This window comes from Drosophila simulans, chromosome 2L (genome assembly GCF_016746395.2).
Source record: "Drosophila simulans strain w501 chromosome 2L, Prin_Dsim_3.1, whole genome shotgun sequence".
NCBI classification, from domain to species: domain Eukaryota; kingdom Metazoa; phylum Arthropoda; class Insecta; order Diptera; family Drosophilidae; genus Drosophila; species Drosophila simulans.
Window position 1 is genome coordinate 3,132,020 of NC_052520.2, and position 25,039 is coordinate 3,157,058.

The 25,039-nt window shown below is 41.5% G+C and overlaps 4 protein-coding genes and 1 long non-coding RNA gene across 8 annotated transcripts in view; 2 read left to right on the forward strand and 3 right to left on the reverse strand.

Moving 5' to 3' along the window:
* LOC6730818 (protein MLP1) overlaps window positions 1-9,120 on the reverse strand; it is a 72,260-nt gene extending 63,140 nt beyond the window's left edge. Inside the window, exon 1 of the mRNA XM_039294965.2 lies at window positions 8,607-9,120. Coding sequence (XP_039150899.1) covers window positions 8,607-8,615 — 9 coding nt within the window. The 5' untranslated portion in view covers window positions 8,616-9,120. The remainder of the gene's footprint in view (window positions 1-8,606) is intronic.
* A 285-nt stretch (window positions 9,121-9,405) lies between these two features.
* On the reverse strand, window positions 9,406-10,020 carry LOC6730825 (NADH dehydrogenase [ubiquinone] 1 subunit C2). The gene is made up of 3 exons (XM_002077956.4): window positions 9,805-10,020; window positions 9,582-9,725; window positions 9,406-9,526 (listed from the first exon to the last, which is right to left on the reverse strand). Exons 1-3 carry the CDS (start codon window positions 9,959-9,961, stop codon window positions 9,477-9,479), a joined length of 351 nt encoding a protein of 116 aa, XP_002077992.1. The 5' UTR covers window positions 9,962-10,020; the 3' UTR covers window positions 9,406-9,476.
* Window positions 10,021-10,345: 325 nt separating this feature from the next.
* Window positions 10,346-11,066, forward strand: LOC6730826. The gene is made up of 2 exons (XM_002077957.1): window positions 10,346-10,631; window positions 10,945-11,066. The coding sequence occupies exons 1-2, from the start codon at window positions 10,346-10,348 to the stop codon at window positions 11,064-11,066; spliced, it is 408 nt and encodes a 135-aa protein (XP_002077993.1).
* Window positions 10,561-24,784, reverse strand: LOC6730827 (protein mothers against dpp). 2 transcript variants are annotated; one of them, XM_016179106.3, is made up of 4 exons: window positions 24,622-24,784; window positions 13,826-14,298; window positions 13,066-13,756; window positions 10,561-12,843 (listed from the first exon to the last, which is right to left on the reverse strand). In XM_016179106.3, exons 2-4 carry the CDS (start codon window positions 14,093-14,095, stop codon window positions 12,437-12,439), a joined length of 1,368 nt encoding a protein of 455 aa, XP_016023245.1. In that variant the 5' UTR covers window positions 14,096-14,298; window positions 24,622-24,784; the 3' UTR covers window positions 10,561-12,436. The 2 variants fall into 2 exon arrangements, with proteins under 2 accessions (XP_016023245.1, XP_016023244.1); XM_016179105.3 differs by lacking the exon at window positions 24,622-24,784 and adding an exon at window positions 17,445-17,462.
* LOC120285007 lies at window positions 23,148-24,623 on the forward strand. 3 transcript variants are annotated; one of them, XR_006541839.1, is made up of 3 exons: window positions 23,168-23,402; window positions 23,513-23,967; window positions 24,341-24,623. It is a non-coding gene; the product is annotated as an uncharacterized LOC120285007 (long non-coding RNA). The 3 variants fall into 3 exon arrangements; XR_006541838.1 differs by lacking the exon at window positions 24,341-24,623 and adding an exon at window positions 24,024-24,222; XR_005544237.2 differs by lacking the exon at window positions 24,341-24,623 and having other exon boundaries at window positions 23,148-23,402; window positions 23,513-24,222.
* Window positions 24,785-25,039: the final 255 nt, after the last annotated feature.

Below are 25,039 nucleotides of genomic sequence, written 5' to 3' on the forward strand. Positions count from 1 at the left end.
GAAAACCATCTTATCGTACAAGACATGAATCAAACGGAATTCGCAATTTTTAAACTGAGCTTGCTTTAACTTTACTAAAGTCTGTGATAATGCCTTAAATTGTTTGCCAAAAATTAACTACCAAAAACTTTTTGCATCATTTCGAACAACAAGTATCTCACTAGAAAGCTGGAGAAATTGCAAAAATAGTTTTTAATTTTTTGCTGCTTCATCGATGTTTTTGCGTTGTTTTAGTAACTTTGTAATTTGCACTTGACTGCAGTGAAAATGGTAAATTCTACTAAACAAAAAATATTGATGCTTTTTTCTCTTTGCTCTCTCAGTTTGCCGCATTGCAAATTCAGCTCACATAGTTTTCACTTTGAACTTTTGGTTGAGAAAACTTTCCCGGCAATGCAATTGCATCTGGCGATGGGGGAAAATAAATATGCAGCTCGACTTTTGACCTATGCTGTAGTCCGCAGATCAACCCCTCAAGTTTGTGGCTTAAGATAATGCCCGGGTTTCTGGACAGAAATAATTGCATTAAAATTCTGAAAGTTCGGACTATAAACTAATCTAGTTAATAAACCATTCCAGTGATCTTACATATGCCAGAGCGCATAAATAAGATTTTCATGCACAAAAGATAGCATACGTTTTCCCTCAATTTTATATAGTTTTTCCGAGCATTTTATGTAGCCCTTGGCAGCTGCTTTGCATAGTTCTATGAAGGTCGCCAGGATATCTGTCTGTGTCTATTTGCAGGATGCAGGATGTTCGCTGGTCTTGGTGCACACACATTTTAGACTCAGGCCAGCAGTCAAACGCTTTGTAAACCTTTCATCTTTCTACCTAGCTTTGGTTTGCATTTTGTCCTTCCCCCATTATCCTTCCTTTCCCCACACCCTTCACCGATCCTTTTCAATTATGCTCGAATGAAGCGGAGGGACAGCAGAAGAAAGGGGACACAAGGACGAAGGTCGTGCGACGTTCACAAAAGTATGCTACATATTTAATGACTGGCTTAAAGTCTTTGAGAACGTCTGGATACATTAGATATCAGCTTTCTACGCAAGGCAAACAAGTCGTAATCATAAAAACGAAATGCAGAACGTAACAAAATAATACGATTTAGTCAGTTTAGAATGCAAGGGAAAATGTATTAAATGAAATTAAAATTTAAATAAAATATGAATTCTATGAAGTACTTCCCCTTCTATTACTGTTCCAAGGACATTCAAATTAAGCATTCATTTGCGGTGATATCACCGGCTTTAACGCTCTGAACTCCGCGCAGAGTTGACTAACCTCGAACTGTGCTACATTTTTTTTGCACCTCCATCATACACACATTTTGTCGTGTAATTTGCACGCTGAGTCTATTAAATGCACTGCAACCGAGTTGTGTCAGCACCTCAGGTGTACAGAGCTTTCACTCACACTCGTATACGATTCATAAACATTTGTTGTGGCGCCCAACGTGGGGCATGAAATGCGACGTGTTACACAAGTGGGAAGAAGAAGGTGCAAGTCATTAAGTAAGCTTGTTTTTGTTCTGATTTTTCTCGTTGTTTTCAGGGAAGAGGCCATAAAAGCTTCGTGCGCCACGCACACATGCACACATAATTATAATGGGCATTAAAACGGACGCCTGTGGCCTAACCCTTAGTTTGTCTTGGGCCCCAGCAGGCCCCTTAACCCTCACACTGCCCAACTTGGCTACCTCTGAGTGCTTTATGGCGCAACTGGTAGAATTATTCACCGAGCATAATATTTAACTCGGAATTCCCTGCTAAACGCACAAAATGTCTGCCCAAGACAATCCCGGTTCCCAACGGCGAAATTCATTTTCTTGTCGCTTACAAGGTATTTAAAGCAATGAAGTTATGTGATACCCTGAATGAAAGTTAAGAAAGAGGTAAAAATATGAATTACCCACTGATTTTGGTTTTAATGTTATTTATTGTATTATTATTATTATTCACTGAGATTGAATTCTATGACTTAATGTCAAGGTAAAGGGTAAATATTTTCGATTTTAAGCTCCTTATTTTCAAATTGTATACAAAATCTGATATAATTAAGACTAAGTACGGACATGAAAATAATCCTTTCATTCAGGACGAAAGGCCCCAAACTTTCCGTACATTTAAGCCGGACGTAGAGTTTTCGTTTATTTGAGGGAAAACGCTGTTCGTAACCTCGGCAAAGGAAAATGAACGCCGCACAGCGACCGCATTTATGTGCTTGTATTTTGTTAGCGACTGCGGTGACTTGGAGGCGCTTTTCCACCATTTTTCCCCGCCCGACTTTTCCCGGCCGGGTATTTCCGTAATTTTAGACGCTTTCGTCTTTTATTTGCGCCTTTTGCTCGTTCATATTTTATGCTGGCATCGCGTGTTTGGTTCTCGCAGTGGCTTCTAGTAGTGCTGTTGTTACTATTGTGGTTTCGCCCCCACTCTCCGCTTTCAACGCTTGTTGCTATTATTGTAGTTATATACATGGGAGTTAAATTGGGTTAGTAAGTTCTGTTTCCATTGTTTTCCCTTCGGTGCTCCGTTGTTTTTCCCCATTTCTCGGTCTTTCCACTTGCGAGGAAACCAAAAAAATAGGAAAACAATTGCCTTTCAGCAAGTGCAAATTTCAGCTAGGGATTTCCATTCTGAGCATTATGATTTATGGATGTTTTCCTAGCGGAAGCTTTCAATTTGCATGAATTGGCAAGAGGGAAAGGATTTGAGAGGATGCTCAGGAAAATTAAAAACATGCTTTTAATAACCAGCGAATAAAAACGATTTTTTATGATTATATGCTTAATGGTCATCAGTACGTCATTACTGACTTAATTTCAAATACTCCTCATTGCACACCCGGTTATTCAATCGAGTTGTCAGATCATGCCACAAGTTAATTGGTTTATATCCCCGTAGTCCGCGCTCCCAATTCCACGGCAAGTGGTGAAATTATTTACCCACACGGCCAGGACCCGGGTTCCACGTCATCCTTCTTCGCCAAGCTGATTTGAAACAAATTAACCGCACATGGCAGGAACCGCAGGAATGGAGAGCTACAGGCACCCGGGGGATTTGGGTGCACGGCATGGTTAGTTGGCAATTTCCCAGTGCAGGCAGCAAATCGAAATGCGATTCACCTATCCGTGTATATCCGTATCTGGAAATGTGTGACCCAAAGACACGCCCCATATCTGGCAGCTTAGTAGCCCGATGCAGCACAAGTACACAGCGAAAAAACTCATTTAAATACTATCACTTATTTGATTATCATAGTATATCCTAGCAAGCTCTCAAAAAGGAAATACTTTATTTACAAGCTAAAATTTCTCTCAGTGCATTCGGGCTCTGAACACTTACTGCCTTGGCCCGATGACAGGCGCTTAATTTTCAATTACAGACACATAAAGTGCGAGAAGCGGACTAAATCGCACAACCACCCAATCCGGAGCCACCGCACCACCCGGCTATAATGCCATCATGTGGTCAGGTGCACCAACCACATATATCCGCCCATATCCACACACACACAAATGCGGATAGTTACACGGTTTTTACACCTTTCAGCACATTCGTTTTTATTTAATTTGGCTCACGGCGATTTCTGTGCTGCAAAAAATGATGGTAATTTGATTTGGCAAGACTAATATTAAAAACGGTAGTGAACGGATTAGGTTAGCTCTTAAAATTCCCATTAAAATACACATTTAATGCACTTTACTCAGTCTTTAAAGACAACCTGATTCGTTTATGAACCCACTTCTCTCTAACCCGGTTTCACCCGCACCTTTCGCCGTGCCGTGTTCAGCGGGCACAGTTAAAAAAAATACAACCAAAAAGCACTGAAATGACAACTTTTTTATCATTCCGCACACATGCGAGTCCACAAAGACGGTTCTCTATCCACATGCTACGGTTTACCTTGCCGTCTGTTTTCATTTCACTTTATTGAATATTTTTTGATTGGATTTCACACGGTTTATGCTGATTGCGCTTTTAGTAAACCTGGAACTACAATTAATTCAAATTGCTGCCATAAAATGTGTGTGCGTGTTAATATTTAATTAGGGCCAAACTTATTTGCCCATTTAAAACGATTTCAGCGCCATATTTATGTAATTAAATCGTCGAATAAATTTGCATGGCACACAAATTTATTGTGGACATGAGTATCTTCAATCTACTTTTATCCATTTGCCATTTCTCAAGCTGTCCAAAGAAATTTGCCAAGACCCAAGTCAAGCAAACAAAACACAGAAGTTGGCAGCAAATCCCCGCCACTCTGCACAAAAAACAAACAAGGCAAGAAATTGTAAAATTCTAAATGGGGAGACAAAAACTCCATAAATTTGTGGAGCTCACAGTGCTGCGAAAGTGGAAAACATCTAAGCACTCTGAATGACCATAAGTTGCCCTATAAAATGCTCTAAATAAAACAATAAAGTAAACTGAAACTGATAACTGATATCAGAAACTAATGTACTTTATTGTAAAATAGTCTAATATATTTTTTTATTATGCAATATTAGTAATATTTTGAAAAGTAATTGTTTATTACCTAATCAATAAATGGATTTGATTTCCCAGTGGAATCAAATTACCACAGGACATCAAGCTTCATCCCAAATCCCTGCAGGTCTTGTCCACTTAGCTGGAGTATCCATTCAGCTCAGTGAACCTATTCACTCTGGCTAAATTTGCCCAATGCTAATATACCATTTGTCAGGCCATTTAATGGTCTCCGGGTCGGAAGGACACGACTTGCTGTCTGGGGTCAGCCCCAATGTTGTTCCAAGGGTTTTTATCTGCGCCACCCTTTATTTATGCACCCGGTTGCAATTCAGCCACTTCAACCGCACCAAGTCCTGTTTTTTGTGGCACTTAATTAAATTAGTGGTGTAGGGGCAAAAAGCTCAGGGTGCAAAATGCCGCATTAGACAATTGGCTGGCATCCTAGCAGAGGCTACAACATTTATCACATGTCTGTACATTTTTTTCTGTATTTATACAAACATCGATCTATCAAATTGCAATCAAGTCACCTAGAAACCCCGCGCTGAATGATTGAATGAAAATTTGTCAGGGGCAGCTGCCGCGGCTGGGTCCCAAATGCAAACACTATTAATTTCGGCACAACAATGGATGAATGAAGGATGTGTGTACACCTCCCCTTTCTCAAGAACTTAACGTCGTCCTCCTCCTTTTATCGACTAAGCCACACATGTGCGGCTTTTTCGCCCAAATTTTGGCGAGGCAACTTTAAGCTCGTTTGACATTTTGACAGCGGTTACACTTGGATTTTAAATATGTTCTTTAAAATATGCAAAGGTAATAATGTTCCATACCGTATTAATATAATAGGAAACCCCAATTAAACTTGTAATAAAGGATTTACTGTTAGACTGAATGATTTAGGTAATCTTCTCTCTCTACGAGAAATTCCTGAATATTTTTGCCAGTGTATCAGTAGCATCCAGCGGATGAGAACCTGCAACGACGTCAGTGGCTGTATCCACGTCTATGGCCCCGTCTATGGTGTAGTTTTGTGTGCATTGTCGTGTCGTGGCCATGAATTTTTAATGAAATTAGCTTAGGAATCTTACAACATTTTGCCGCGTTTCTGGCGACCCACGTGTTTGTCCTGGAAAATTCCGAACGGTGCAAGAGGGCGGGGGAGGGGGAAGGAGGTGCAACCACGCTGCATGCGACGCCCACAAATATGCAAGGATAATGACGCTGGAGAGCTTCCAAGCGAAGGATAAGACACATTTCAGTGCAGTTAATTCACTCAATTTCTATGCAGAATTTACTGCATGAAAAGAATCTTAATTAGACTGCAGTTGGTTGGATATGTTTTATCTTATGCTAACTTTTCCAATTTGGTGGGAAATAAGCTATTCAAGTTACATATATCTCTTGGAACGAATTTGGTTTTAATTACAGACATATGAATATCAGAAAACTAATTCCAGATTTTTGCAGCAATTAAACCATACGTTTGTCGGTTAGCATGGAAGCATTTCCCCAGCTGCGAACTTTATTAATTAACAATTTCCAAATCATACAGCAGAGCAAACAAAACCGAAACCGATGATGTTGCGAATTAGCATAGATTATATCGACATGGGGTTCACCTGTTTGTTTAATGCGAATACATACCAATGCAAATTCCAACAGATGCATTTCAATGTGTGGGCGGTAAGGAAAAGCGGTATCCATACATTTTCCTGCTGCAAACGCAGTCATAAATAAATGGAAAATTGCGATTCGCAATGGATGCCAGAAGCCCTTTTTGGTGGCATGCAACGCATTTCGCGTTGAGTCAATACACAAATGCCACCGCCGCCAGCATATATCATAAATGGCAAGCCAATAGTGGATCAGCTAGTGGGAATAGTATACATATACATATATATAGGGGTTCTGTGGAAACGTAGAGGAGTGGGTAAGCTCTTCGTTTGGAAACAGATGCTACAAACTGGAAAAACGATGCCATTACAAGAGTATTATTTGTATATGTATTATTATACATTTATGGTTAATACTATTCCCATAGCGAATTCTACTTAGCTGTAGTATTTCGCATACCTTTAAGGTCAAGTTCGAAGTGCAGAACATGAATCTCAATAGTTTTCAATTTATGTAACTAAATATATATCCGAAGCTTTTCTCGAAATAATCACCCTTAGCCTTTCATGAGCGAATTTTCATGCTGTTTTTCTTCATCTTTTCCGCATAAGTGGGTGGTAGCAACAAACATGTACGTCTACAAGAAAAATGGCTTCAACTTATTGTTAGTTTCGCCCCGTTATCCTTGCACTTGCAGGCAGGTCCTGCGGTTGCGCCTGCTGCTGTTGACACGGAAAAAAGTGTATGTAGGAGGCGCCCCCCTGTCGACAATTGTATGAGAGGAATATAATAGTGCTACAGGCTGCACATAATGATATAGGGGCCATGGCAAGACGACAGAATGGATGAAAAGTGGGGGAAAAGTGGGCGGCAAGAACTCGGATGATTATGAGGCTGTCGCTGGAAAAGGCAAAGGCAAAAAAGTAAAACCCCACTCATTGAAGGATATAGTACATATATTCTGGATGTACCCTGTAGACATTACGATGGGGCGTTCTGATTGGATTAAAAGTAAAATTGCCTAAAGAAAATATACTGAAATCAATTTTAAAGCCATAACTTTCGATTCAGTGCGGAAAATAAGACTTTTATTACACATATCAGTGATATTTATATATTTTTCGGTTTTTGAGGATTTTATATCCCTGCTTGAGCATCGTATTTACCCGTCTGGGAAAACCACTCAAGGACACTCCGTCCTAAGCACATAATAATAGTAGTACCTATGGTTAACTCAGTGCCTCGAGAATCTCTATTGTAAAGTATGAACTTGACTTGGGGACATTTGGCCGCATTTGGCGTGCAAATCAAAATTTCATAGCCAGCCAACGAAGGGAGGAAAATGGAGAGAGCTGAATGGTTGAGTAAAAGTGGAAAACTTTAAGATAGAGGAAAGTAATTTCATGTTGAGCGACAAGTGGCAAGGTAATTTATCAAGAGCAAAACAAACCTGTCACGAGCGAAAGTTCTTCAGGCAGACACGCGACAGTGGTTGGATGGGCACACCACCCACAATCACCCACAACCACCCATAACCACCCACTCCCGATTCCCACACGTGGTGGGTGATAAAAAATGTATTGCCAAATTGGCTCGAACTGCACATATCAAGCCAAGAACCTCGAGAATAATGTGCCTCATTTCGGCCACGAAAAAAGTAGCTGGCCAGTGAGAAATGGCTTTACTCCTTCGACGTCCTGCGGACGGAGCTTTAATCCCTTGATTGGGATTGAGAGCTCCTTGTCTTTTTATGCCCTACGTCGTAATAGCGTGCAGATTGGGCCATAAGCGGAATTTTCCGCTTTTCCGGGCGGAGTGGGTGGCAAGTGCTTGAGAAACTCGCTCATTAGCCTGATGAAGAGGATAGTAAAGTGTTTAAAGGAGCAGAGATGTCGCCAGCTGGAAAACTTTGAGAGCTGTTATGTAAGATGCGGCATTTATAAGAGAAATTGTCTAACTAATACATACTTCATTTGATAGAACAAGACTTACGCTGCTATCTTATTAAATACCATACCACTGCAAAACTTGTTTGTTAGTAGCAAAATTCTAGAATGAAGTTAAGCGCAGTTATCATTTCAAACTTTACTACACTGTTTACTCTGCTATTCTAGCGCTTACGATTCTATGTTCTATGTTTCTTTTACGACGGCCCCCGAAACTCCGCCCCACTCCCCCGCACGGGGAGCACCTTTTGGCATAACTGTTTTTATGGCTACACAAAAATGCGATGCCCGTTCAATTTTACACATCATAAAGTAACGGTTGCTGGGGAATCGATTCGCCGCAATCCAGGGAAATCAATGCGAATCCGCACTGAACATGCATAATTTATACAAACGAATCCACCCACCAGAACCACCCGCACACAAGCAATGAAATAAAAACCAAATTGACAAACATTTGCCGTGGGAGAGGAAAGCCCAGCATCTGTTCATAAATAAATAAGTTGGTAATAAAATTAAGAGCTCGGCCTTTTCTTACCTTCGCCATAATCGTTGTTTGCTGATAAGAAAATTTGCAGGTAAAATGAGCCGACGGCTTTCGCCAAACTTTCAGTTGCTTAACCTTTTACGGGGTCAAAAAAAAAAAACAATCTTATAATGCCAATTAATTAGCAATAATTCGTTTCGCTGTGTTTGACTATTAGTATTGGCATTTATTTTTCACTGATTACACTTTATTTCGGTTTTCGTAAATTGTAACGGTAAAACGAAGACACACACACGCACACAAACTGGGCTTAAAATTACGTTGTTTGTTTCACGGAGATTTGTTGCGTATATATTTAAATCCAATCGCTGGCTGGTTGGGTTTCGAATTTTTTATTGATTTTTTAGCGCGTTCTTTCAGCTTCCTGGCTGCTATTCAAAAATGGTAATTTATTCGCGGACAAACATTTTGCGCAGACACATCCTACCAAAAGTTCGATCCGTTTTTCACCGCGACAAAAGAGCGTTTGTTCGCCAAAGCCTCTTTCTGGAGGTGGCACTTGGGCCGATGGAGCAATCGATAACTGCTGGGTATCGCGCACCGATTTCAGGTACAAAAGTGCGCTAATCGCTAGCTGAGACTCAAACCAAAACATAGCTTAACAAATTTATTTCAAAACTAAAGAGCTGCGAAAAAATTAAGCCCTAGGTACATTCCATCAATTTAAACCATAACATTATACCAATATTCTATAAATCCTGCTCTTAACAAATTCCATAATATGCATGCAATTCCTTTCCATTGAAAAAAACATAGAATGCCCAATCCATTTGCTCCATTTTCGTGTTCATATGTTTTACAATTAAAGCTGTTTTATTAACTACTTCCATCGTTCGCTTGACAACAAAGATTTAGATCCACTTAGCGCACTGGCACCCAACTCTCCAGCACTTGGCCATAGGTCTTGCGTTCTAGAAGGGACAAAAAGGATCAGTATTGGCTAGAATGCATCCATGGAGCACTCACCCTTCACCGGGAAATCGTCGGGATGCAGTTCGATGTAGTGCCGGAGGACGGCGTCCCTTTTGGCCAGGTACTCGTTCCTCTTCTGATCGAAGTAAGCTCCTGCGCCGACACCCACAGCTCCGAAGGCGATGTGCTTCTGGATGCCTGCAACACAATGCGATTTAGTTAGTTATAGGCGACAAAAACAATCGTTACGTCACATGGAAGCGGGGCGAAAACTCACCGGAAAACACGGGCCTACGGAAGCCCCAGTTGACGAAAATGGCCACGCCCACGCCGGCCACTCCGCAGGCCAGCGGATTCCATATCGGCGAGAGGAAAGAAGGCTCGTGGGTGCCCTTGTTCGTCAAAAGTTCCAGCGGATCGTTCACGGCACTCATGTTGATAGTATGAAAAACAATAGAGGTGGGCAACTGACACACCTGGCGATGGCACAGGCAGAACTCTCAGTTATCGATAGCGTGCGAACTGAACTAGTTCCGTAGCGATGATTTAAAAAGTGAGTTGTAAATAATTTGAATAATATAAATAAACATGGGCTTATCTCCTGAATTATTTGGTCCCTTTTTTATTGGAAACTACAAATTATGCACTCCCGCACCAAAATCAGAATAAATATTCAACAACTAACCATAAACCACATATTTGCATACTTAAAATGGCTAGAAACGTGACAACTGTTATATAAAAAAGCTCTGCTGGGTTGGATATAAGGCCGTAGGCTGGCATCGCATCCACCGAATTCGAAGTGAATCATCTTGGAAATGCGGATACTGTCGCTAGTTCTGTTTTACGCGGTACTCACCGCAAGTCCGCATGGATTTCCGGGCATTTCCGCAGAGAAAGAGTACCCAGGATTCGAAGAGATCGGAAACGGACGCTTCTACTTCGAAAAGGAAAGAGAAACAAACTTTGTGATAGCCAGATCATCTTGCCGCAGGAAGGGAGCACAACTGGCCGAATTCGAGGATGACAAGGAGTTCCAGGCGGTTATGGCAAAGGCGGCCAGCGGGTCCAGCTACTGGATTGGCATCGCCGAGAACAAAAACGGTACCTTCGTATCCCAGACCACCGGGAAACCAGCTCGCTTCCTAAATTGGGAAAAAGGCCAGCCCAAAAAACTTAAAACTGGTGCTTGCGTTTACACAAATTCTAACAAGGGAATAGCGACGAATTATTGTAGAGAAAAACTGAACTTTATTTGCAAGGTTTAGTTACCTTCATAAAAGGAAGAATTGTAACTTACAATTCTAAAAGTATGCAAATATATAACTTGTTTTAAACGCAATCTGTTGGGTAATAGGTAATTAGCCATATATTTATTTAAATGATCGAAATACGTGCCCGCGGTTTTATGGCAAAGCTCTGCTGCAGCTGCAGGATGACCTGAAGTTGTTGAAGAAGTATCCCGGATTCGAGAAGTTCGGATACGGACTCTTCCACATCGAACAGATGAAAAATGTTGTCCAGATGAAAAATATCTAGGCAAGGGTTTTATGTTTTAAATTTTATTTGAATTCACTTTTTTATTATTACATTAGTACGTTTAACATTAAGAGGCATGCAAGGCGTATTTAAGGCAATTTATAGCATTCAAAAACTAGTAAACTTCAAGGCAACTATTTCTGTTTCTTGTTCGTTCGGTAATCAGTATCGCTGCTTGGATATTAAGGCATTATTAAATTTTTTGTTTTATCCACACTTTGCACAACATCAAAGGCCCACGTGGAATATCGCACAGGCACAAATATTACAATATTATTAGTTTTTTTTTTAAGTAAGGCCCAAGTTTTGCCCAAGCCTCTCATATACAGCTATTTTTACATTCCGTAGTTTGTATATCTTACTTAAATCCGAGCGTAAAAAGTAATAAAAGAACTCATAAGTCAAAACAGTTTTATTTAAGAAGTAAGCATTTCCTTTGTGTTTTTTATTATCGTCTACTTATTTTTCTGCGCACAAAAAGTGTAATTCAAAACAAAATCAGAGAAAATCATAAGCTTACGAAAACTAGAGTAAAATTATACATGTATATTTATATAAAAAGGCAATTTTCTCGTGGTCTAAACAATATTAGTTTTACTTAAGATAACAAAAGATCATTGTCTGGAAAAACGTATTGATTCAGTAGCATTTTCCCATTCCTAAATTTCGCTGGTATCTTTTCTTGTTTGATGTTTTCGATTTGTTTGCAACTTAAAATTAGTTAAACCATATATTTAAATCAACTATATTGAACATTGAATTCGTTGATCCAAGGCGAACCGCAAATGAGAAAAATAAAACATAAGCTAGGGCTTCTTCAAAATCATTTTAAGAAATGTATTGCAATAAGTGTTTTCATATCCCTATGTAAGTTTCTTGTTCCTTATGTAATTAAAGTTGGTAGGATTAATTCAATGTGTTTTTATATTTAAAGCAGTTTTGCAATGACACATAATTAGCACTTGAAATAGACTCGAACAAGAACTGTTTGCCAATGGGCATAGATCATTAATATTATAGCATGTAGATCATTGTAAATAGTTATACCATTTTGTAATTGGTTTCTTAGCTCGCTGTCCATTTTCATTACTCTGTTTTAGCATTAGGAATGACATTCGCATAGAAAATCATACGATAAACTATAAAATATGGGCAAAGGGCGGGTATTGGAGTAGCTGGCGTACATCTATATAAATCTGCAGCTGAGTGGCATGGATCTCCATCCTCAGGCACAGACCTATGCTCTCTCCATTGTCCTGTGTTCTCTACGTCTTTTCACACTTAGCTTTCACTCACACGCACTCATTTAGCTACCGGTTTTGTGTTCCTTCTCTTCCGTCTCCATTGAGGACTCGAGCCTCATCTTAAGCTTAGGATACCGAACTAATTGCATTATGCGGAGAGCCCATTTGGGTGAGCACCTTGTCCAGCCACTGGAGCGGCCCGTGCAGATGGATTTCGATCCAACAGGGCGTCGAGGTCACGTCCTGGCGATGGTACTCCGCACCCCAGCCCTTGACGAACGACATCCGGATGGTGCACATCTTTGTCAGCTCGTAAACGGCCTCGAATCCATTGTTCACCGACTGCGACAGCAGCTGAGCAAATTCCTGATTGTTGAAGATCTTCAGCGAGCAGCCCGGCGGTATTTTGCACACGGTGCTCGGATGGAATCCGTGGTGGTAGTTGCAGTTGCGCGACTGCACGAAAATGGCGGAGTCGGACAGGCATTCGGCGTAGACCTCGCCGGTCACATAGTATAAATGAACGCCCTTGCCTGCGGAAGAAGAAAAATACTTTGATAGTTAGAGACTGGTAGTTAGTTTCCTCAAGTTCATAGCTTTCTGCTCCTCTAATGTCTATTTTTATAACTGATAAGCACAAGTCACTTTCTAATTTAAGATTACCAAAGTGTAATCTTAGTTATTAACTACTTAAAGATAGTTGCTGATGGGAAATCTCTATGAGTAAGTTAATTTAAGTGATCAAATCGACCCACCTATATGACGGCGTGTGTTCTCGATGGTGCTGTTCCTGTTCACATTGCTCAGCTGGCCGAGGCAGCAGCGGTCCGAGTTGTTGGAAGGATTCGTGAAGCCGTCGACGATCACGGAGTTGTTGTTGCAGTGGAACACCTCGCCCACGCGGCAGTTCAGCTCGTAGTAGGCTATCGACGCCCAGAAGGCGGGCTCCGAGTAACTGACCTGGGCAACATCGCCCATCTGAGCATCCAGCAGTTGGCCACCGTCGTTCGGATTGTTGGAGTTGCCGTCCTCCGAGGGACTGTAGGCGGGCGGCGGTGTTCCCGCCAAGCTGTCGTACGGCGAATTGGGATTGGAGTTGACGGAACTCGGACTGCCCACCGATGTGTTGCTGGTGCTCAAGCTGTGCGAGTTGAATCCACTGTTCGAATAGCTCACATTGTGCGGCATACTGGGCTCGGCCACATGGTTGAACTGCAGCATCGAGTGTCCGGGCGCGAATTCCGAGTGGCGAGGAACGAGAACTGGAGGGAGCACCGGACTCTCCACGCGCTTATAGTGGTACGGATTGATGCACACCTCCTTCTGCTTGGCGCTAAACGGATACTGGCACAGCTCGAGCGGCTTCAGTTCGTGGTGCGACTGCAGATCGGGCCAGCGCCAAACGCGGCAGTAGATCACATGCGGCAGACCCTTGCGATGGGAGACCTGATATTCGGACATAAGAGTTAATAATCATAGTTACTTAGTTACGCCACCATGTGGCGGGTGACCCACCTGTAATCGTCCGTCCAGCGAGCGTGGAATGGTGACACACTTCGAGGGCTGACCGGGACAGGAGAGCGCCCGCTCCAGCTCCTCGATGGCGCCCTTGCGCTTCTTCAGCTTCTTCACCAGACTGTCGACGGCCTTCTCCGCCCACTTCTCCTCCTCGTCGCCCTGCTTCCAGCCCAGCAGCTTCTTCACCGCCGGCGATGTGAAGGAGAATAGCGAGCCCAGTGTGGACATCGCGCTGCTGGTGTTCGATTCCACATCGTCGGTGTCCATTCTGTTGCTGCTGCCGCTGATTGCTGTCGTCAAACTGAGGTTGTTGCTGCTGCCACTGCTGCAGATGTGGTTATTGTTATTGTTGATGTGGTGGATGTTGTTGTTGTTGCTGCTGCCGCTGCTGCTGATGGTGCTGGTAGTGCTGCCGTTGATTTGGGGTGGAGTCACCCGATAACCGGTATAACTATCAGCGGGCGGATAGTCTGTGGAAAGAGCAAGTAAAAAGCAAATATAAATAATAAATACAAATAGAATTGCAGGCATTCATCATCGAGCTTAGATTGTCTCAGCAACGCCCACAACACAACGCATGCAAAATTCGAATGCACTGAGAGAAATGTTATACTAAACTTCCCATCTAATTCAATTCAGTGGTGCACATGTTTATACCCAACAAAAGGGGACCCTTTTTCTTCGAGTGTCTTTACCCGCTTGGCCAAGTGCCCAGCAGAAATCGGAGGAGGAGTGAGTATCCATGGGGTCTGGCAATGGATCGTGTTTCTGGCTAGTGAATGAAGTCGTTGGGAGGTTCCTGTCATGAACGGACTCCTCCCACTTTCGATGTTGGCGGCCAATTGCATGCAAATTGCCTGCAACATTTTCTCATTGAGAATAATGGCCATTATTGCCTCAGTTAACCAACTAGCTGATTAATCGAAACCCGATTTCGTTGGAAACTTATTTTTATCTATTAAATATGGTTATTGTTCGTATTCAATCGCAGCTGACGTCATTTGTGAAACGATTCTATTGTAAGAAGGGTATTTTTGAGGTCTGGCAGTTCTTTGAATTCCAAAAAAAAAACCACAAAGATTGCGAACGAAAAGAGTTTTCAACGTTTTTAATAGCATTAGTTTTCGAAAACAACAATTCTGCTAAAATGTATGAATAATAGGCATAGGTCTAAGGTAAATTTATGAAGCACAGATAATAGTTTCATGTGCTGGTTTTCGGCCTGCCTTATCGATTCTTAGAAAATTGGCATTAAGAAATTGGGTAATCAACAGAAAAATAACTAAACTATGGTAATAAAAACCCACTGGCTTCATTATATTTAGTCAGGCTCCACTGTACTGCAGTAATATCCGAGCCGAGTGGCGAGAACTGCATCTCATAATTAGCGCAAATGATAACCAAATGGTGTTCGACTTGTCAGCGCCACAATTGTGGGTATTCCCCCCTGTTTTCTAAGTCCCCCGACTTTTCCCCTCCCAAAGACAACAATTCCATTTGAATTATGACATTTCAATGTTAACAGCATTTCTGAGGAACTTCTCCCCGTTGGCCAAGTGGCTCCGCTCCAGTTGGCTGTCTTAGCCTCAATCTCGTAGTTTTACTCAAGGTGTCAAAAAATGTTTGATTAAATTTAAAAGTGACAAAACCTAATTGAATGAAAATTTGTAGTAGCAATTAATTTGTGCACGCTGGAGCAAAAATCGGCGAGCCACACAAGGCGAGCCTGCTCGGTTGAACCACCCATTTTTGTGGCAAGCAAACGGGCTGGTAAATCCAATTTCAAAAGCAATTAAATGCCGGCGATAAATCAACAAGTGCAGCACTTGGACAACAAGAAAACACCTCTCGATTGGACCGACAGACCAAATGGCGCATATTTCTGGCCAAATTAGCCGTTGCGTGAATTAATTTCGATTTTCGCGCGCAACGCAGGCCTAAAACATTGGGGCGTTGCCGTTTTTTTTTCTCGCAGCATTGACAATTTTATGTTGTCGCCCATGGAAGGGGGCGTGGTCAACGGGGACCAGTGGATCGGGGCAGCCACTTTTCTAATTGCCCAAAGTCAACCAGAGCCTCAGGCGGTAGATATAAGAACTTTAAGAAAGCTCTAACTTCATCACTACCCTACACAAATATATTCAATGTTGAATATAATGATATTCACATATAATATTGATTAACAACCCTAGCTTAAAGACCTCTTCCAAAAGATTAGGATTAGGAACAAACAATCAGTACCTTACCGAAAGTGGTACTCTTTCCTTATAACTAATCCCAAAATTAAACATAAATTCGAGTTCCAAGCTGGCGAACAATCAGTTCACATGGTCTCGCCTCTTCAGTAGCTCAGGATACAAACGGAGTGACACTTGGCGGACAGACTTATCGAGGGGGTTAATGAAGATAGAGAACTCTATGTGTTTGTCCAGCTGACTGGTGTCGTGTGTTTTTAGGTGGCAGTGGTGCTCTTGTGGAATTCGATTGATTTGAATGGGGCAGGCATACAAATTTCGATAATGCCCCCGGCTTGTTTGTGCAAAGCTTGATTGCAGGTGGGGTTCTCCTCGATCAGTCGATTTTCAAGGGGGAAACTACACCATTAATTCGCTGGAATTGCATAAAAACTTTATTTACACGAGCATAACAACATATTCAACATATTTATAATGTTTATTCGGGTATTTACTGGTTTTCCAAACAACAAAGTGGCTTTCTTTGGGCACTTAAACGATTTTCTTGTTTTGTCTCTTGATGCTTCTTGAGTTGAACGATACTAAATATAAATATAATAAGTCCTTTATGATCCATTGTCATATGGGACATTCCCCATATCAATTAAAGATCAATAATCGTAATTCGCAATTACATATTACCCGAGCTGAGATCACGTACCCAACTCCCTTTGCCTTCCATTTTGCCCCGCCCAAAGTGGCCCAGTCTTCTTTCTGCTTCCAAGAAAACCACACTCGAAGGAAAGTTCTTCATTACTTTAGAGCAAATCCAATAGATGGTTGGTTTAAAGTGAATTAACTTTGAGTCTTATATTTAGAGTAACTAGATTGAAGAAGTGCATATCAAATGGTTTATATTCATCTGGTTAGTGATTCCAATCATTGCCAGTTTCTTTTCAGTGCATCACTAGTCAGGGATCATAACTCAACTGGAGGAGCGGAGGAGCGAGGATATCGAGGCACTTTTATGGCAGGCACGCATTCGCGCATGCGTATCATACCATTCCAATCGATAATCAATCATAAATGCGGCAGTGACAATAAGGCGTAAATCATGGGAGCCAGGTAGAAATCAAGGTGGATGGATGGCAAGTACACAAGTACAGAAGCACTTCCGCTGCCATTGAAAGCGGGCAAAAAGCGTGGTGAAGGGGTACTACCACTAGTGCCACAACAATAATAAGAACAACAACAACAAAAAGAGAACAGACAGAGAAAATAGGGACTTGGACCCATGTTTAAAAATAAACAAACAATGCACACACAAAAAACGCAGAGATAAAGACCAAACCAAACAGGCCAAAGTTTCGATTTGATGTGAGGAGGAAAACTCAAAAATCGAGCAACTCGAGGCAAACGAGAACTACGAACTAAGAACCTACACATGATGATGTTGAGATTGCAGATATTATTTTATTTATTTTTATTGCACGCACACACACACACACGCACGCACGCACACACGGGCGCGCAAATCGAATTCAGCATCAAAATGTTATTTTATTCGTATGCAAATCGCAAACGCGACCCTCCACGACGATCGGGGCATCCAATCGAGTCTCTCCGGCAGTTACATTTCCAATGCGCGTCTTTTATTCAATCGTTATCACCGGTAATAACTTAAATTATTTAAGCCGTTTGCCGTATTATTTCTTTTTTTCGCCGCAAATTACGCAAAGTGGAAATGGCAGCGAGCGCGAATCACAAGTCAACTGCACGACACGACCGATCGACAACGAATGCCGAACGGGTTGCCCACCAAACTGAGTGCGCCGAGTGTTGACTGACTGACTGACGGACTGACGAACTGACTGACTGACTGAGTGAGTGACGAACTGAACGCAGCCCAAACTGCATTCGTATGGCGTATCTGTGTGAGTTCGCCAGGGATGCGAAGCAGCAGGTCCACCCTAAAGTATCTAAAGGTAACGCAATCTTTAGCCAATTAATTTTTTGGATATATTACTCAGCTTAAGACTGGAAAATGTACTTATTATATTCCATTTTCCAAATATTTCTCCGTTTAGTAATTTACTTATTGTAGTCCTAACTCGTTATTTTACAAGTATTATAATAAAATCTCATTTTCACCTTTCTAGTGTATGGGTCCCTAGTGAATCCCCACTTTATCACCAGCTAGTCCGCAGCCCTGATTTCTGAAGTGACGTATAGTATTCGTATCCCTGTGCTCGTAATTGGTTTCAGTGTGTGTTTGGGGCCGCCAAGTGCACACCACTACTACGCAGGCACCGAAAGTTTTGTTTTAAACAAATCAAATGCCCTATCTGCAGTTGGGGCGCCTGCACGTGAGCGCGAACGTGTTTGTGTGCAGCAGATTACACGGCGAGAAAAATATGCAAAATTAGCATTTCGAGTAACAATTTTACTTAAGGAACTAACATTTAAGATTTAAGTACTCTATAATCATATCAGCGAATTATAGCTTGCTCATATCTTTTACTTTACTCTTTTCTAAGTAAAAGACATTGCTGTATACTATTTTTATATGCACACTAATTTGTTTGCAGTGCACGGCCTTTGGTGGTGGTGGAGGTGGCGTCAACCCACAGCCACAATCAAACTGTAAACACCCCACCGCAACCACAAAAACAAAAATGAAGGGAAGGGACTTTCAGGGGAGGAGTTTAAGAGAAGGCAGCGTCAACGAATTTTTTCGTGCGTGGGACCGGCGAGTAATTGAACCTAAAATTCGATGGAGCTCTCCGCCGGCAGAGTGTTTTCGGTACGAAAATAAACGGCAACAAAACGAAATGCACTGCCAACTATTTAATGGGGAAATCAGGAGGGATATTGAAATTTTCCTAAAACTATCAACGAAAGTTAGATGAAGCTCAAGTATTTTCGTTACAAAGTCAAGCAAACCTATTTTCTTGGCACGGACTGTAGGTGTGCTTAGAATGCGAGCATGTTTATGTGCGATCGCTCCTCCCTCCGTTTTTATTGCGTGTTTAACACTACTAAACGCGAACTTATTGCCAACATGGGTAGCATTACACAGTCGCAGTAAAATCGAAATAGTAATGAAGCGCGCTCCCCTCGAAAGCAGAAGTGAAAACCACGAAAAATAACAAAATAATTATGTAGTCCCTTTGGAACAATAAAAATTTATGCACGCAAATTGCACAAAAGCGGAAAACTCAAAACACACACGTGCCGAAGTGCAAACGTCAAGGGGCAAAAATGCGCAGGCACGGCAGAAAATCCTTTTTTTTAGTAAATTAACTCAATTCTAATTGCAAATAATTGCCGCGATAATTGCAGGGGGCCACGCAGAGGCTTTGTCATGTGAGTAATTGAGCTGTCAACACGGGGACACCACCGCTTTTCCGCAAAAAAAAAAGAAAAAAATTGCCAGTCGGTGGTGGGTGGTCTACACTACTTTCAAATAAATAGCTTTCATTTCCATCTTGATTAAAAAAATAATTTTGATGCACATTTATGACTAGTATACAAGTTGAATAGTAACGAAACGCGCCATAAGCGTATGCGTACATATAATACAAACTAATCATAGTTTCAAGTAGGATATACTACTAAGAATAACAAACTGAATTTCTTTTTAATAAATTATAAATGATGACACCTCTGTTCTTCTGCTCCATCCTAACATCAAATAGAATGGCAGATCTTCTAATAGAAGTGGACAAATTTCGATGCCAATTAAAGCTCGCTAAACATGTGACAAAAGTCCACTGCCAGTAGCTGAAGTCTTCAGCTTTGTTGTGATGTTTGCTCCTATGCCCCAGTGTTTGTTGAACTGTTCCTCTGTTGCATTGTTGCATCGTTGTGTTGTTGTGCAGTTGTTTTCGTCTCACCGTCACTGCCGACGCCTAAACATGCAACAATTGTTGCGTGTTCAACTGCCAATCAATGCCAATGACTGCCGGACCACAGCAGCAGTGGCAGGAATCAGGAGCAACACTTGCGTCCAAAATGATGGGTATCATTTAGTCGAAGTATGGTGTAAAACAAACTAAATTACTTCAACTAAACATAACTTGCTGAATTTACTCTGAGTGCCTCAACATAAATGAAAATAGTAGCACATATGTAATGCACTAACAACTTTTATTAAAAACTTCTCGTCACTATTCTGCTGAGCTCGTCTGTGTTGGGCAAAAGGTCCTAAAGTGCAACGTGCAGCAGAGCAACTGCAGCAGCAGCAAGTTCGTCATCGTCATCGGCATCCACGATTCGTTCGGTTCGCTTAAATAGCCATAAATATGTGGAGTATGCGCCACAGTTTCCGAGATGGCTCCACCCGCCCCTCGGCCCCCTGTCCCACCTTCCCCTCCTACCCCGCAAGCCACCACCGACTCTTAACCCTTCCGCCTGTCCTGCGGGTTAAACGTGCTGCTTCAGTGTGGCGCCTAATGCGTGCGCCAAAACAAAACGTAAAAGAATTCTTAGAAAAGCGTCGCCGCGCGACCAAGCGGCTTCTGAACATGGGGCAACAAAAAAAAACAGGGAGTTTGGGGCGGAGAAGTCCACAATCGAGTGGATTAAATGGCACAAACATGGCTAATTACATGTATTTAACACGCACGGGGCAGTCTGTACTTCAATGTTGCCAATGCGACACAAACAATGACAAGCACCACAATTATGGTCAAAGCTGGACGGCGATCCACTGGAGACGAGCGCCAAGAGACCCGAAGCTGGTGGGGATTCAGCACAAGGAAGGTGATCAGCAAGTTGATCAAACCTTGCCAAATCCCTTAACTCTGCACTTAATCTAATAGTGAAATCCTTAAGTTAGAGTATCCAACTAGTTGCAAGACAAATTTACCACCACCACTTAGCCAGCCTTTGATGGATATCTACACCATTAAAATAGGAGCGGCTGCGAATGGTGGTTCTGCCCATCGCCAGTCAGCCAACTCCGCGTTGTCAATGCACAAATTTATTAGATTTTAAATGCAATAATTATAAGCGTTATATGGGCAATGAAGCGCCGATCGAGCACTGCGCCGGAATATCGAATCAGTCTTAGCCAGTTCACGGTGTGTGGCTAAGACGACGGGCATTTGGTATGCAAGCTGGCCAACAGCGATCGCCAGTAGCTGCCAAACTGTAAACTCTAGTTACGGGCTAATTTCATTCAAGACGAGCTCACTTTGCGTGGGTGTTGGCTCCACCGCCTGTTGCATGACTTCGCCGCCTTGCCAGCCCCTTTAGGCCCCTTCCCCCCCACCCAAACCATAACTATTCCCATGACAGTTCGGCGACAGAGATTTATGCGCTGCAATTTCCCACTTTATTGCAGTTTAAAGTTGCGTTTTCATAAGTTTTGGCGCAGTTTGTCTCTTTTAGCTGCCATTTGCTTCAATTTCGCGCCCTCAATGTGGCACTTTTACGGGCTACGAGCGAGTCAGGCGGGGAATATATATTTTTTAGGGTTATTACAATGTTATTTATTAATATGAGTATTACTGGTTTATAGAAGAACGCATAAAAGCACCTACATATGTAACTGGAACGAGTTTTGGGTTTACATTTGTAGTAAGTGTTCCAAAAGCTACTTTTCCATAAATTTATTTATTTTACAAAAAAGAGTATACAACACTTCGGCTCTGCGCTCAAGGCAGCCACTTTTGATCTTTGATTTAAAAGCCAATGCTGCGAGTTTTTGAAGCCAAGACCAAAGCCAGCAAGACGTTGATAAGAATCTGCTTTGGAGTACTTCTTAATAAAGTTGTTGCCTGGATTATGACAATCAAAGCGAAAATCCTATTGCGACAGGGTCTAAAAATAAGTTCAAATTCGTGTTGACAATTTTTAGGTTGCTTTTTCTGTCGTTGGGCTTTGCCGAGTTTTGTTTGCCGTTTTATTACCATTGCGCGAACGGATTATCGCGACAAGAAGATCAAAAGCAGGAGGACCAAACAGGCGGATGGTGGGGCAAACACATTTATGTGGATATCAAAAAATAACAAGAGGGGCCGCCCACTGACGCTGGTTGAGCAAAATGGGAATACAAGACCGAAAAGCGTAAATCACGCTTTCGATAGATCTAAAATTAGTTTCCGGCGATAAGCCAAAGCCAGATTATTGCAGTGAGTTTGGTGTAAAAAAGCATATATAACTATCAAAAAACAAGTGTAAAATTATAAATAAAATTTTTAGAGAATTCAGCATTATCTGTGATATCGAAGAAACTAAGTTATTGTGTAATAATAACTATCAAATTATACCCTACAGTTGTTTGCCATAAATAATGTAATGACTTGATCACATTTGATTTAGGTTTTTATTAATTTCGCCGAGTTACTGACATGAAAATTTGCATGTCGCTTGTTGCACAAACTGCGCATAAATCCAATTAATAACATAATTATTTGGCAAGCAAAACGCAGCCAGCATTCGAAGCCAATTTCAAGAGGCCGCCGTTGAGTTAGCGACTGCATTTGCCACTTTTTGTGGTGCGTAGGCCGAGCTGAGCCACATAAACCAGCAAATCACCAGTTACTTGGACCAACCAACCAACCAGCGTCGTATGCAAATTGCCCATATGCATTTTGGGTTTATTTTCCCACTGTTGGTTTATGCCTAAATTGAAATATTGACTTTGCGCACATAATTTTCGGCCTGGCAAATTTGCATTGCCAATCAAAGAGAGGGACGATAAGTTGAAGGCAAATTTCTAGCTAAACAATATGCAACAATCATTAGAAAAGCATTTTAAGCATAAGGCAAAACCAACTGTCCTGCGTGGGCGCCAGAAACTTTGGATCGGGGGCGTTACTTCAGACCAACCATAAGTCTTATTGAGAACTTCTTTCGGCGTTTCGCCAAATGATTTGTGGTCTTGCCCCGGGAATTAACACGACAACTAAAATGGGATTGAAAAACCCCACAGCAGATAGCGAATGCAAGTCACAAATCAGATTAGCTGGAATTTTTAAAGTGATTCAGCGTGCAGAAAAAGATTTGAGGTGCTACCAAGTAATCTAAAGCTGGTGAAATCTAACATTAGTCCTAATCTCTTCCTATAATATTATGCCTCTTAAGGTTCTGAATCTATTTCACATATAATAATAATGCATCTTAAGCCAGTGCTCACTGTCTTAAATCACCGAAGCAAACCGCAGAAATGGAATATAGTAAAACCCAAGAGAACCCAGATCGGAACCACTACAGAAATCAAACCCACCCACCCACATGTCGAGCGGTTCGCCAAGTGGAATTGAGTGCACACATTGCAAATATTCCCGTCTTGTGTCGCGATTCGCTTCAGTTGCATTCGACAAAGGAACCACTTTGGCTGCAAGTGCAGTGATGTGCGCTTGGCTTGCCGCCCACAACATGGATAGTTCAAGGTATATATGATATTTAAACAATGTTTAAAATATTCGAATACTTCCCTTACATTTCATTTTATGATTTTCTTCGTTTATCTGCATCAATCTAGTTTTATTTACAATTGAAGCCGAAATATGCAGTTTTTAGCTGTAATTTCTGGACAGAACTGCTGTTGCAGTAGCTATTTCGACAGCAACTGCAATTCAATTTCCAATGCACACGGTTCCCGCTCATTTTCCTCCCCCGCTGATAACAAATAAAAGCGCATCCAACGCGGCGTAGCATAGATAAGCACACTAAGTGCACACAAAATGAAATAAATAAATAATAAAAAGTTTTTCTATTTTATGACCATCTACCTAAACTAAATACATTTCAGCTAAGTCATACAAATCAAGATATAAATACCAAAATTTTAGATTTTGGTTCACCCCTTTTGCTTCCAATTGGAGCTGGGCATCACTGGCCGCAACGTTTCTGATAAGATTCGAGCGCCGCCGCGCTGCTTATTATTTACCGTTTGAAAGCCAGAGGGTGGAGAGCGCACTTATCAATATTAAGCCCAAAAGCTGAGTCATAAAGGTGAGAAGAGAGAGCAAAGTTCCCTTTCTAATTCGATTATTCACCCAAATGTGCAGCGCATTTCGTTTGGTTTTTGTTTTGGTACACTTGAAATGCATAATAATATTTAGAAATTCCGCACCTGTGCAGGCGGCAGCGACGCCGACCGAGGCAGCGGCAGAGGCTCAAGTGGAATTGGAAGGGAAATGTTCAGACAAGAATTTCGAGTATTTTCAAAACATAATAAAAATTTAATTTTATTGTGTGTATTTATAAGTGATGCTACTTTTTCTTCGATTTTTTTTTGTTTTTTCTTCTTGTTTTTGGTTGAATTAATGGCGCGCACGCACTTATACATACACAACGAGCACACATCCGCGCACACATATTGCAGCATATTCTTATAGGAAGAAATCAACGGTGATCGTCCCTGCAAAGAAAAACAACTACAAAGCCAATTCTGTTTTTGCCCCCAACACAACAACAATAATAGCAACAACAACAACAAGAATAACAACAAATGTGTGGCGGTCGCAGCTATTGATGAAGAAGAAGCAGCATCACAGCACAAATACAGGCAAACATTTTTTCTTCTCTTTCACACAAACGTAATTGCACTTAAAAACCGAATATTCTGTGGGGAAAATCGTTGAAAACGGCCTGGAAGCTACTCACGCGTGGATTTAGGCACTAACTGCTCGTTTATTTTGACATTTTGTTTGGTTTTTCGACACGCAAATGTGCGTAAATTGTTTTTCAAAATTGTTTATCACGAAATGCAACACACACAACACACATTGAAAACAGTGTGACCATGACTGCCGAAATATACTAGCTTCCATACGGTATACCATAGGTAGAGATGTACCTTTCTGACTATCGCCTTGCCGGAAACTATCGTTTATTATTTGAATTTAAAATTGGTTTTTATTTATATATATATTATGGCCAAAAACAATTAGAAACAAGCTCAACTAAATATATATTGAGTTATCGATGTTATGTGTAAATTAATTTTTGGAACTGTAATGTGAGTGATTTATTTTTCTATAATTATATTTGCTGATATTGAATTAAATTAAAGGAAGTCATG

What these genes read in the sequence shown, in the direction of transcription:
- LOC6730825 (XM_002077956.4), bottom strand. Translation starts at nt 9,961, where the DNA reads ATGAGTGCCGTGAACGATCCGCTGGAACTTTTGACGAACAAGGGCACC. An exon ending in CCGTAGGCCCGTGTTTTCCG is followed by an intron (nt 9,726 to 9,804) that starts GTGAGTTTTCGC and finishes ATTGTGTTGCAG; the next exon opens with GCATCCAGAAGCACATCGCC. An exon ending in CGACGATTTCCCGGTGAAGG is followed by an intron (nt 9,527 to 9,581) that starts GTGAGTGCTCCA and finishes TGTCCCTTCTAG; the next exon opens with AACGCAAGACCTATGGCCAA.
- LOC6730826 (XM_002077957.1), top strand. Translation starts at nt 10,346, where the DNA reads ATGCGGATACTGTCGCTAGTTCTGTTTTACGCGGTACTCACCGCAAGT. An exon ending in CATCGCCGAGAACAAAAACG is followed by an intron (nt 10,632 to 10,944) that starts GTACCTTCGTAT and finishes TTTATGGCAAAG; the next exon opens with CTCTGCTGCAGCTGCAGGAT.
- LOC6730827 (XM_016179105.3), bottom strand. An exon ending in CGCTGGACGGACGATTACAG is followed by an intron (nt 13,757 to 13,825) that starts GTGGGTCACCCG and finishes TCCGAATATCAG; the next exon opens with GTCTCCCATCGCAAGGGTCT. An exon ending in GAACACACGCCGTCATATAG is followed by an intron (nt 12,844 to 13,065) that starts GTGGGTCGATTT and finishes CTTCTTCCGCAG; the next exon opens with GCAAGGGCGTTCATTTATAC.